Source organism: Penicillium expansum (assembly GCF_000769745.1).
Source record: "Penicillium expansum strain MD-8 chromosome Unknown contig238, whole genome shotgun sequence".
NCBI lineage: Eukaryota > Fungi > Ascomycota > Eurotiomycetes > Eurotiales > Aspergillaceae > Penicillium > Penicillium expansum.
In genome coordinates, this window is record NW_015971370.1 from 96,603 (window position 1) to 109,176 (window position 12,574).

The following is a 12,574-nucleotide window of genomic DNA, read 5'->3' on the forward strand; positions in this document are numbered from 1 at the left end:
TTTTTGTATCAATGTGTTCTTACCGGAACGCCACCATCTTGCAGGATTTCTCGAATGCTTTTCGGACAGACAGATGAGATTGACCTTCCTGAAAATCCTGTGAAGGATATTCCGAGCAACCGGAGCAGAATTTCACTAGTCTTTGCGAAGACCCAGATCAAATAGGACGGTGCGCCCAAGCTCAGGGTGTTTGATGAGGAAGGAAAAGTTCGGTGCCGTCTGGTAGTCGTGGCCTGGACGCCGTAGAATGATCACTTTATCGGTCATGAACGTTTTCAGAGGTGGGAATATGGAACCCATAACTGGCTATGACAGTAGATATTTGGTTTGCCAGTCAATCATTTACCTGCGCCTTTTACAGGAGCTGTAACTGAGGAAATGGGGTGCAGTGAGTATTCAGTCAATGCTGTCAGCGTCGGATACTCAAGTAGTAAGTTTCTTGGACTGGGGTACAATATAAGCACGATGTGGATTGGTGGCTTTCACAAACAGGAATTGAAAGGGTTGAAAAAGATCTAAGTACCAGTAAGTGGGATAAAGTGATGCGTGAGCGACCATGTAGCTATTTAAACCTTATGTTTGGTTGCCCAGGACACATTTTCACCTAGGCGATTTTGTGTAAAAGGAAATAAGTGATGATCACATCATTCCACATCATTCGCGACAAAAATCGCGAATTGCAGACACAATCAATTCAGGTGCTTCGTATGGGATGTCATGACCCGCATCAATACTGTAGCACTACACAAAAATTTTCCATTCCGCCACTGCTTGCAATGGCGTGGACCGTAGCTGGATCTTCCAGGTTTTTGAGATAGATCTCACAACCCTCACCGGGTTCTTCACGTATGAACAATTCCATCACCTTCCTGGAATCCCCCGACAAGAGAATCTCTGGAAGTGGCGCATCCTGAATCAACAAGGACCAGTGAAAATAAGCTTTGGAGAAGTGGAAGTCTATCTTCGTATACATGGGCAGCGTTAGAAAAAGATCGATAAGAATTGTTTTCTTTACCCGACTAGGATAGTCAGCACAAAGCTTTATGCGCCATTCTAGAACCACCATAATGAACCATAGACGTAGAATGATTCTGTGAAGCCTAGAGCGTCCATTACGGTAGTGCAATCACGAGCCATGGCACAATTTGCGTAGGCTGGTACACCTTCGGGCTTTGACGACTGTCCATAACCGCGAATATCGATCAGTATGACGGTGTATTTGTCGACAAGCTCGGGTGCAATGCGATGCCAAGCGTATAGTGTCTGAGGGAATCCATGTAGCAAAAGCAGTGGTGAAAGGGAAGGTGAGGCATCACCACTCTTTAGGCCACGGATGTTGACAGCAGGATCGGCTTAAGTCTGCACTGAAAATGTTTCAAATCCGGGAAACGGAGCCATTGATGCAAAAAGATACGCAGAGCCCGGGTGAAAAAAAAAATGGAGGGTACATCTGGGGGGTGTGGCAGGGTATGAGGAACTCCTGAATTTGTCCTGATTCCCATGTGACAATTCGCCGGTGGACCCTGACATAATATGGCGCTTAATTCCTCCAAAAAAGGGGTTTCAGTAGGTTGTACTCCGTAGGGTTGATGCTATTTTGTGGTAGATCTTGGGAGCTGGATTAAACGATTGAGCTGAACAATGGATACCATGGCGCAGTAGTGTGATGCAGTAGCAGAGCATCTCCACAGGGTCTACGGAGTACTAGCGGTCAAAGTTCGTTCCCGTATTTTATGTATGTTATTTGAATTACATCCACGTAAAATTAGTACAATGATACCATAAAAAGTGGATGTTACACTATACTACATAGCGCGACTTGAGATCACCTTTTAATAATATGTTTCATGTAGAGGTTTTGCATTGTAGCATCACAAAGTATGCTAAGCTACTCCGTATATACTCCGTACCTAGATTATAATTCGGATACCTTACATATAACCTACATAAAGCTGTGACTGATTGGGAAGTGGTGTGAAAATCATATTAACCGGCTTCACTTGGGCAGTGTGGGGTGATTACGCTAATGCATGAACGCCACCAGTACTCCGTACTCCGTAATACGTATGGTATTCTTTCAATTCTTTTAAATGCATACAACAAATTATATATAGAAAAAGCTATATAAGCTAGTATATACTAGTAATTGATTGATAATAATATTCGTACTGATATTACCAGTAAAAGAAAAAGCACTAGCAAGTATGTGCATGTGCATTGGCATAGTTCTCTGCCGGACTGGGGTACACAATTGTAGATTCGTTAATATCAGAGAATTGTCCCATGGGAACGAATATCTCAACCAAACAAACTTTTATCTGATGCTTCTATATAATTCTTCAACATGCAACGATTAATACATTCTCGTCCTTTTACCAGTCAGTTGAACACAGTGAAGACTATCTTGCATTTAATTTTCTTTACTGACAAACAGGTTCATATGTCTAGAGGCATCTATTCCCTACATCACTATCCCGCACCCAAGCTTTGCCTCTCATCAAGCTCACCTTGCTACGATCGATCGATTCCTCAAACACGATGCTATCTTACACGTCAAACTTGCCTTCGATGACCATGATAGCAACTACATCCAATCCCTCGTCAAGAGACTCCACAAAACCCACGGCCACGGCCTACCAATCACCCACAGCGCCAATCGAGGCTGGATGTGGGACATTCGCCCAACACCAGCAAGTCTCCAAGATTGCCAAGCTCGATCGGAAACAATGGAAGAATTTCCCTGGCATACGGATTGTAGCTATGAGGAATGCCCACCGCAATTCTTCGCCCTGCATGTTCTTCAGCCGGATACCTGTGGCGGAGGCACTTTGTCCGTTTTGAAAGTTGACCAATTGCTCGCTCTTCTTTCACCTTTTGCGAAAGAGTGTCTCTTCGCCCCAAATTATCTAATTGCCGTTCCTCCAGAGTTCAAAAAGAGCCCAGAGGATGAACATATCGTTGGGGGGTTACTGGCGACAAGTCCAGATAAAAAGACCATCCAGCTTCGTTTCCGCGAAGACATCATTACGCCGTTGAATCCAAAGGCCGCTGAAGCTTTGGAGGAGCTCAAAAGTGTTCTTCTTGGCCCTGAAGCAAATCCACATACTTTGCACCTCACAGCCCAAGATCTATCCCGGGGGTCCATCATTCTTATGGATAACCGTCGCTGGTTACATGCGCGAAATCATGTCAAGGATCCAAATCGACATCTGCGACGAGTTCGGTGGGATGCAAGACCATTCGGTGCTTCTTTAATTACACCCTGACCCAAATCTATCAGAAGGAGGGAATCAAAAGTTGCTTCTTACTATTTCGCCTGCAGGAGTTGGAATTGGAATGCCCTGGATTTCGCGATGAGTTCTCTCAAAGACTTGCCCCTCAAAATCCAAGAGAAGAATTGGACAGACCACTTTCCGTACTACCAGCACCGCAATCAAAATGTATCTTTGATAAGAGCTGTTGACTTCAAAATACACACAGAATATGCTACAACTTGCTACAATTTGCCACGAAATGTGCTTCAATGCAGCAAGCCTTCAAGGTTACTAGATACTCTAAATCGTACCTTTTTTACTTGGTGCAAACACACCGCACAATGATGGATGGATCCCGATTTGACGAGGATCGACTCCGTTTGAGACAATATTCCGTACATAAACAAATAGTCGATTCTAGTACTCGATTTAGTGCCGTTGGGATCTTACACATCATTCCACTGGGTTCTAGAGCTTTGGTGCAGATGGGTCCGATCTACATCTCTCTAGTCCGTATTACAGTGGTATCGTCAGTTTCTACTCCGTACACCGAGCCGGGACCCATATTTTATAGAACCCACCTACAGTTCACAACTCACTCACCACAGTACAGTGGCGTTCGATCTATTGTACATTCAGAATACCATACCATGTACTCCGTATTCCACACGCAATGTAAACGAATGATCGGTCTATTTTTCTCGTGAAAGGCATTTCTTAAATTCATTCGCCCCATTTGTATTGCTCATAACATTTATTTTCTGCGTGCCATAATGGATTTCTTCACAGCACCAACATATACACTAAAGGAAATTCTGGCAGTGTCGACTATCCATCCCTTCTATAACTCCAGCATTCGGTTCCCACCAACAAAGGCTCAAATAGATGCAACCATCAGTGATAAACAAGACAAACAATGTCTAGATCTGACCAGTGTACCTCTCACTCAGAAAGACAATCTGTACGCGAGTAATCCACCATCTATCAATTATTCATGCTAATAGTGACAAGGTACGAAACAATCCAACGGTTGCTAGCAGATGATGTACCAGACAATCTTTTCCGCCATGCTTCCTATATCAGCACCACTGGCGGTGGTTCAGGGGGTGCCCCAATGTACTTCCTAACTGATGCACGAGAGAACCGCATTCAGAGGATGTCCATGGGGAACCTGCTCCGACGATGCGGCATTATTGTACCTGGTGATTGTGTTTTATCGATGCATACCGCAGGTAAATTCTACCGGTAATCTCTCCCATTGCTGCACATTTCATTATTCCACATGCTGATGATCGTCAGATCTCTCGACTTGATGGCCGAGGTTATTGAGAATGCCGGCGGAACGATATTCTGTGCCGGCCATCTCATGCCTCATGCTGAAGTTGCCGAGATGGTTTCTGCCTTTCGCATCAATGTCATCACAGCTGATTCCGGCCAGATTCTCCAATTTGCCTTGTATGTTGCTTCCTTGCCAGAGGCGCAGCGAAAAGAAATCCGCATCACTAAAGTCGTCTACACGTCTGAACCATTGATGCGAGCGCAACGAGAGCATGTCAGATCGGTTTTCGGTGATGTGTTGATCTGCTCCGCATTCGCAAGTGCCGAGTCTGGTCCATGGGCCGTGATGAACCATGCCGTGACGAATCATGAAGATGACGACTCGGCCGATTTCATTTTCGATACCCGGACTATCATCATTGAAGTACTGTCCCAAACAGTCACTGAACCAGGCAACATCGACTCGCATGGGGATATCAAACCTCTTGCAGATGGTGAAAAGGGTGTCATCGCAGCTACATCTCTTCAGCGTTTGCGAAATCCCCTCATCCGATATCTGTCAGGAGACATCGGTTCACTACATCCCCTGCCTGAGAACGACATCATTGACCCTGAGGAGTCACAGCACTTGAAGGTCCTTCGGCTTTACGGGCGTGATCAACGCTTCAGCTTCAGCTGGCAAGGCGAATACTTCAACTTCAACACTCTCCTCCGCTTGATGCAAACAGACGAATTCTCTCTATTGCAATGGCAGCTCATTCTTACTGAATGCTCCACTTCTATTCATAACCTAGAAATTCGTGTTCTCAGGGGACAATCTGGAAGTCACACGATATCTGACGAGGAACTTGTTCAGGAGTTGACGAAGTTCTTCTGTGTCTACCCTGCTATAGAAGCCTATTTCCAGGTTGTATTCGTTTCGAGCTTCCAAGACTTTGAGCGCAGCAAGACTGGTAATAAGGTGATGCGCTTTGTGAATATTCGAAGACCTTTGAGGTAAATGTGTATCCACCTTCAAAAGGATTCAATATTTCAGCAAGCTGAGTGGTAACGGTGCTTGAGTTGTGTACAAGTACTTAGGAAATAGCATCTATGGCCTCATTTCAGAATTTACCGTGACATATTACCCTGTACATGTGCTATATGTAAATTAGGCCATGGTCTCTAGCGCAATTCCAAATTCATGCCCATTTACCTTTTTTTGAAATCCATCCATGGATTGAGGGTTAATTACATAATAGTATGCCCATTTCCCAATCGGGTGGACCGCATGTAAACACCCGTTCTGCCTCAAAACTTGCATACTTTATGTACCCATATACTACTAGCCAGTACACCTTCCATCATTCAAATTAGGTGCCATTTAGATGACCAGGGAAGTTATAATGGACACTTTCATGGTGATATCAAAATGGCACATGCCCCTAGTCTAGTACGGAATACGGAGCACACACTGCAACATTGTCCCAGGCGGTCAACCTGGTACCATAAGCTTTTTGAATACCACGGATACTCCCTTGTAAATACAGAGTATAACCTTAACATGTCATTTAGCCCCACATAGTTCCCGCCTTCCTTAATTGCCTATATGTGTACGGAGTACTCCGTACCTACCTATGTTATACAACATAGGTAACTATCGAGCTTACAGACTCACTTGACCCCCACCCACTGAGTCATTTTTTACCGATAAATCTGATACATTCGATTGCTAAACTAGCTGACTTGTTTTAATGTAGCGCAGATCGGCGATGATTCAAATCCATCTTCATACCATTTGTCAATTCAACCAACGAGTTTTTTGTTGAGCGAGAATTTCTTCCGCGCTCAATCCATCCAACGTTCGCATGCATGACCTATGGAGTACAAGGATTTGTTATTCGCATTTTGTAGCCCGGGTACGATGTATTTCTGGACTGACCCATCTTACCATACAAAACGTGTGGCCCCGGGGGAGATACACGAATAAATCAAGAGCTTGGCAGTAAATTACATATTAGTAAAGCCGCAGAAAATTAGGGCGCATTTAAGAAGCAGATAAAGCTAGAGACAGGTAGAGAAAGGCAGAGGGGTGGAGAGAGAAGGACAGTTGCACTGAACGGGCTCGACGGTGCCGTTCTAATTGTTGAGAACCCAAGTTAACTATTCATGATCATCATGCATCTGAGTCCTTTTCAACGCTGAACCCTAGTTGATTATATGCATACGCCAAGTCTTGCAGAAGTCCTACAACATACGGAATCGGGATTAGTGGCGTCGATGCAGTTTGACGTTTCTATCACACATTTCGCCATACAAAATCGAGTATCCTATGTCTCAGTGTAGCATTTCAATTAGGGCTGCATTCAGTTAGTGGAATCTAGGAGAATCTAGTACTCAGTACTGACACCGCTCTTCTTCCTGATTGGGGTTAATGTTGGGGAAACAAGCTGATCGCAAGGCCGCTGGCTGTGACTACGAATGATGGTCAAACCTATTGGCAGTTAATTTCATACGGGGGGTACGGAGTACCCGGTGGGAAAGTGGAGAAGTGAAAATGACCCGCTGATCTTGCTTCACCGAGCAAGAGAAACCAAAAGAAAAGAAATGCAAGGTCTACTGTAAGGAACACTACGGAGTACCGGTAGATTTAATTTGTAGAGGTACTTTATACATTGTATTATATACGTGTATCAAACTACTAGTACTGTAAGTAGGCAGTAAGGTGATAGTTTAACTAAGTGGGTTCGACAGATCCATCCCGAAAGCAGATCTTGGATTGATCGAACGAATCTTGCATGGATCAACCACACTGGTCGTAACAGGCTAGCGCAGGTCAGGATTTCGACGTTTCTACTCCGTACTGCATATTTATCAATTGGTAACGCTTGGCATACATGTGAAGAAATAAATAGTCCAAGTCTTCCAAGTGTGTGACTGGTGGACCCCGGAAGGCATCCCCATTGATTCCCATTGATACCCGCTACCCCTATAGAGGTGTGTGGATCTTTTAACCGAGGTGCAAAAAGTCCCTCTTAACAATAAACGATCTTCTGGCCATCGGTCTACTCCAATTCATCCTTCTATACGAAGTATTCATACAACCGAGTCTCAAAATGCGGAACCCCAAGATAGGAATGCAACAAATATGCCTTGGCGCAAGCAGTTCTAAGGCAATCAACACACCCATAGAAGTGGGCCACTCGGAGCGAGTACGAGATCGCGATGCATACACAGCTAGCATGTCAAAATCTAGTCCAGTTTCGATATGGCCGGAGGGCTCTGTTGATTCATACTCCCACCCGATGCTGGTCAATGTTGAGAATCACATTGATCAAATCAAAGATCTCCAAGAAGCACTCACAATAGCAATTGTGAATATTGTTGGGCGGTGGTGGGATCCCGAGGTGGATTTTCCGAGTCGGATGCCGCTTGAGCCATATGAAGAGGATCTTTTGAGAGTAAGTTATTCCTTGTATGTTTTTTCGTCGAGTTCCGTGTATTGAATGATACTGTAGTGGATGGAAAGTTTGCCAACGGGAACAATTCCCTCGTTCGATCAGTGCCTAGGATCCTGGCGGCCTGACTTTTTGATTGAAAATGTATCCGATTCTTCCAAGCCTAACTGGACTTGCGAGAAGTTTCGCATCTGCGAGATCAATGCTCGCTTTTGCTGGAATGGCTTCTTCCATGGTGCCTATGGTCAACAGGCTTTGGATGATATGGGTGCCGAAGAAAAGGGATTCCAGGGAGCTGCGAACTGTGAAGAGGTAAGTCTGCCACCATTCATTCTCTCGGCAACGTCTTGGAAAGCAGAGGAAGAAAGAGAAACAGAAAACAAAGGCTGACGAAAGTGTAATGAGGATAGATTGTTAATGGATTGTTCAATCTATTCGACACATCCAAGACTCTTCATCTTCTTAAGGGGGAAGAAAATGGGATTGATATCGGGATGTTGGCCTTGGCTGTTGAACGACGGACGGGAATTTCCCCTCGATTTATCAGACCCGAAGACCTGCGTTTGATTCCATGTAGTGAGGCACTTCTGGGTCAACGGCTCTGCTGTGTAATCCCGAATGATGCCGCAGTCTCATCGACATCGACTGTATTCCAGTACAATGGCGAACGACTTGAGGAAATCCAACAAGTCAATCTTGAGCTTCACCAAAGAGAGTTACGTGCAATTCCGACTGATATACTCCGCCACTTGTCATTACGCTGTTTCAATGATATGCGCACCATCTTTCTCGTCCACGACAAACGGATGTTAGGCCTTGTTCAACAGGAACTCGACTCGCTTGTTTATCAGCAGGTTCTGACTCCAGCTCAGGCTGAGATTCTTCGAGAGGGCATTTCGACGACTTTCTTACCAGGGTCTATGGAGTTGGACCAGCTCATTCAAGATTTTCATACCAACCCCAATATCAAGAACCAATTTATCTTGAAACCCATCAGAGGAGGAAAAGGCGCGGGGATTCTCTTCGGCGACGAACTTTCTCTAGAAGATTGGCAAAAGCGGATAAATGATTGTCGGTGTGCAACGATCTCTCCGGATCACACCTCGTACATTGTTCAGCGGAGTGTTCCGCAACCACTCTATGATGTGGTTTCAGGGGATGGCTGCGAGAGCAAGCAGGTGCGTCTGGTTGGTACGTATTTCGTCATTAACGGTCAATACTCTGGTCTGGGAATATGGCGTGCTAGTCCAGCTCGCATTTGCGCCATATCCCAGGGCGCATCGTGGATGTGTTCAGTCTTTTAGTATTTGATATGGATGGGGTGGAGATTACCTTGGAAGTCTCCTTAATTACAACGTACGCCCTTGGTCAAACCCCTCATGTTCTTTGTTACATGCTGATTTGGGCTGATTTGGGGCCACTTAGCCAGAGCCTGCTAGTAACCATACTCTACGATTTAGATGAAACATCGATCATACTGTTAATTTCCCTTCTCTGAAATTTAGAATTGGGCCTTGTGATGAGTCGTCATAGAACACACCCACAAAAAGATGTAAAATACCATCTTTATTCAGTATTTCCAAAAGATTTCTGTACACCGCTTCTTACATACATACATGTAGTACTTCTGTACAGGCAGGTACCGGAGACTCGAAAAAGATGAAACTTTGACGATTGTTGAGCGACCACAGTAGTCCTGGAAGTGATAAATGCCGTACTTTCAGCATTATAGTAACTTTGAAATAGACAAGTAATGCATGGCGTCGACTAGATATCTGCCACCCTATGCGCCCGGCTCGACTTGGACATTTTCAAATTTTTGACTCAATGATCATGTCACACCTCTACCTGTCACTTAGTGCCCCAGTCGTCGCTTGATTGAGATCTGTAGAAATCCCTCCATGGATGCAAATAAGAATTGATAGAGCTTCTGCCTTTGGCTACATCAATATTTCTTAGTTAAGAAGTGATTTCAGGCTCTCAGGTCATTTATAAGGCTCTATATTGTATTGGTCGAGGTGAGTTATTAGCCTTCTGCCGACAAAAAAAAGTATAAAACACTGCCAGGTACGACGTCCAGGTACGATGTGCAGGCTTGGCTGCATATTTCCCGACTAGCTCCCAATCACATGCATCTCTTACGTATGAACTTACTATACAAAAGATACCGAATTCTTACAATTTCTGTTTTTGGGACAGACCCACTCTGGGAGGGAGTGGACTGGTAAAATGGCAATATCGCATTTACTATATTTCAGCTACGCGCTAAGGGTTGCATACTATTATTTTAACCCACACATTAAAAGCAAGCCATGGCAATCTACTCCAACACCAAATTTCACCTACAGTCAAGAGACCTGACAAGATGTCTAGACAGCACCCTCTTCAGAATGTCACAGCTTCGGAGATCCGCCGAGCAACGGCCGTTGTGCAAGGCTGCGCAAAGGCTCGAGGTAGCCTAAAGTCGATCAGATTTAAATACATCACACTCCATGAGCCTCCCAAGGCCCTGTTGATGCCATATCTAGATGCAGAAAGCGATGGTGTCCCAGTGGACTCGAGGCCGTTCGTGCCACGGCTAGTTGCAGCATTATATACAGACGAGAACACCGGGGAGGCCTTTGAGAGCATTGTGAGCCTGGACAGTGAGACCGAGGTGGACGTGGTCAAGCTACTTGCCGGGCAACAGGCTCCTACCGACGGGTAAGCTAAGACGCAGACAACCCAATATTCTCAGGTGATAGATACTAACTCAACGTTGCTAGCGGCCAACCGCGACAGTTCATCAAGACGATTCTCAACGACCCCTCCGTCGTGGAAGCCATTGCCAAGTTAAAGCTCCCCGCCAATGCCAAAATATACTGTGACCCATGGTCATACGGTGCGGATAAGTTCTCCGACATCGACACGCGCGCCCAGATCCAGGCGTTTCTATACGCTTGCACTTCATCCCATCTGGAAGCCAACCAGTATGCCTTCCCGCTACCTATATCTCCTGTTCTTGATGTCGGTGAGAATAAGATCGTTCGAATCGACACCCTGGCTACGGGTGGTACCGAGGATGGTCTCAAGCACAATACCGCGCCCGACGCACCACTCGCCCACTGTCGGGCCAAAGAGTATCATCCGGACTTGCTCGATTTGCCCGTGAGGACAGATCTCAAGCCATTACATGTTGTCCAACCGGAAGGTCCAAGCTTTACTGTATCTGATGGGAATCTGGTACAATGGCAGAAGTGGCGATTTCGGGTTGGGTTTCACTACCGCGAAGGGCTGACTATCCACGACGTTCGCTATGATGGGAGAAAAACTTTCTATCGGCTCAGCATGAGTGAGATGACTGTGCCCTATGGAGGTGAGTTTCTTCCCATATGCACATGGGCATTTCAATACAATCCCCGTGCTTAATCTAATCTAATTGCCTGTAGATCCACGAGCCCCATACCACAGGAAGCAAGCATTTGATATCGGTGACGCAGGCGCAGGAGCGTGTTCAAATGTCCTCGGTCTTGGGTGTGACTGCCTAGGTCTGATCCACTACTTCAACGGATGGTTGGCGGATGAGAACGGTGAGCCCGAGGAGTCCCGTAACGCAATCTGCATGCATGAGCAAGACTCCGGGATCGGGTGGAAGCACAGCAATCGACGGACCGGAGTGGCATCCATCACGCGGGGACGGACTCTGATTCTGCAGAACATCCTCACCCTCATGAATTACGAGTACATCTTCGCGTGGATATTTCACCAGAACGGGACTGTGCAGTTCGAAACCCGCGCCACGGGAATTGTGTCGACAGCGCTCATCGACGATGGCAAGCACAGTCCCTGGGGTAATGTGGTTGCGCCGGGCGTTCTGGCTCAGAACCACCAGCATCTGTTCTGCCTGCGCATCGATCCAATGATCGATGGAGTGCGAAATACCCTAGTGCAGGAAGACTGCGTGGCTCTTCCGGAGACGGACGATGAGAATCCCTTTGGAAACGCTTGGAAGGTGGAGAAGAGCATATTTGAAAAGTCCACTTTTGCCGACGCGGCACCGGAGAAGAACCGCGTATTCAAAATCATCAATGAGAGTCGTACCAATCGCGTTTCGGGTAACCCGGTAGGATACAAACTGGCTCCTCTCCCGTCACAGATGCTTCTTGCCGGAAAGAACTCGATAACCCGCCAGCGTGCGCGCTTTGCTGAGCACCATATCTGGGTGACAAAGTATCGAGATGGGGATTTGTGGGCGGGAGGAAAGTGGACCGAGCAGAGCGTGAGGGAGACAGACGGGGTCTTTGACTACGCTGCGCGGAATGAGAATGTGAAGGACGAGGATATTGTCATCTGGCACACACTTGGAATGACGCATTCCGCCACCCCCGAACAGTTTCCGGTCATGGGGGTCGAAACCCTCTCGGTTTCTTTGAAGCCGGCAGATTTCTTCGAGTATAACCCTGCGTTGGACGTTCCTCAGAGTACGCAGGAGATCAACAAAAGCGTCCAGGTTTCAGGGAGCATGTGCCAGTCTTGTTGATTATTTTATGCACCTCGCCCACAATGTATGAGATATCTGACGCGAAGACTGTCTACGAAGAAAAGAATGGTCTAGGCCTTACGCTT

The 12,574-nt window shown here is 46.1% G+C and overlaps 5 protein-coding genes across 5 annotated transcripts; 4 read left to right on the forward strand and 1 right to left on the reverse strand.

Annotated features, from left to right (window-relative positions):
• Positions 1 to 727: 727 nt before the first annotated feature.
• On the reverse strand, positions 728 to 1,066 carry PEX2_071830 (uncharacterized protein; the record flags this gene model as incomplete). The annotated part of the gene is made up of 1 exon (XM_016744453.1): positions 728 to 1,066. One exon carries the CDS (start codon positions 1,064 to 1,066, stop codon positions 728 to 730), a length of 339 nt encoding a protein of 112 aa, XP_016597037.1.
• A 1,660-nt stretch (positions 1,067 to 2,726) lies between these two features.
• Positions 2,727 to 3,266, forward strand: PEX2_071840 (uncharacterized protein; the record flags this gene model as incomplete). Its single annotated transcript, XM_016744454.1, has 1 exon — positions 2,727 to 3,266. The coding sequence occupies one exon, from the start codon at positions 2,727 to 2,729 to the stop codon at positions 3,264 to 3,266; it is 540 nt and encodes a 179-aa protein (XP_016597038.1).
• A 1,270-nt stretch (positions 3,267 to 4,536) lies between these two features.
• Positions 4,537 to 5,532, forward strand: PEX2_071850 (uncharacterized protein; the record flags this gene model as incomplete). The annotated part of the gene is made up of 1 exon (XM_016744455.1): positions 4,537 to 5,532. The coding sequence occupies one exon, from the start codon at positions 4,537 to 4,539 to the stop codon at positions 5,530 to 5,532; it is 996 nt and encodes a 331-aa protein (XP_016597039.1).
• A 2,284-nt stretch (positions 5,533 to 7,816) lies between these two features.
• PEX2_071860 (uncharacterized protein) lies at positions 7,817 to 9,273 on the forward strand (the record flags this gene model as incomplete). The annotated part of the gene is made up of 3 exons (XM_016744456.1): positions 7,817 to 7,972; positions 8,030 to 8,281; positions 8,380 to 9,273. 3 exons carry the CDS (start codon positions 7,817 to 7,819, stop codon positions 9,271 to 9,273), a joined length of 1,302 nt encoding a protein of 433 aa, XP_016597040.1.
• A 1,061-nt stretch (positions 9,274 to 10,334) lies between these two features.
• PEX2_071870 (Copper amine oxidase, N2-terminal) lies at positions 10,335 to 12,488 on the forward strand (the record flags this gene model as incomplete). Its single annotated transcript, XM_016744457.1, has 3 exons — positions 10,335 to 10,672; positions 10,735 to 11,324; positions 11,398 to 12,488. 3 exons carry the CDS (start codon positions 10,335 to 10,337, stop codon positions 12,486 to 12,488), a joined length of 2,019 nt encoding a protein of 672 aa, XP_016597041.1.
• Positions 12,489 to 12,574: the final 86 nt, after the last annotated feature.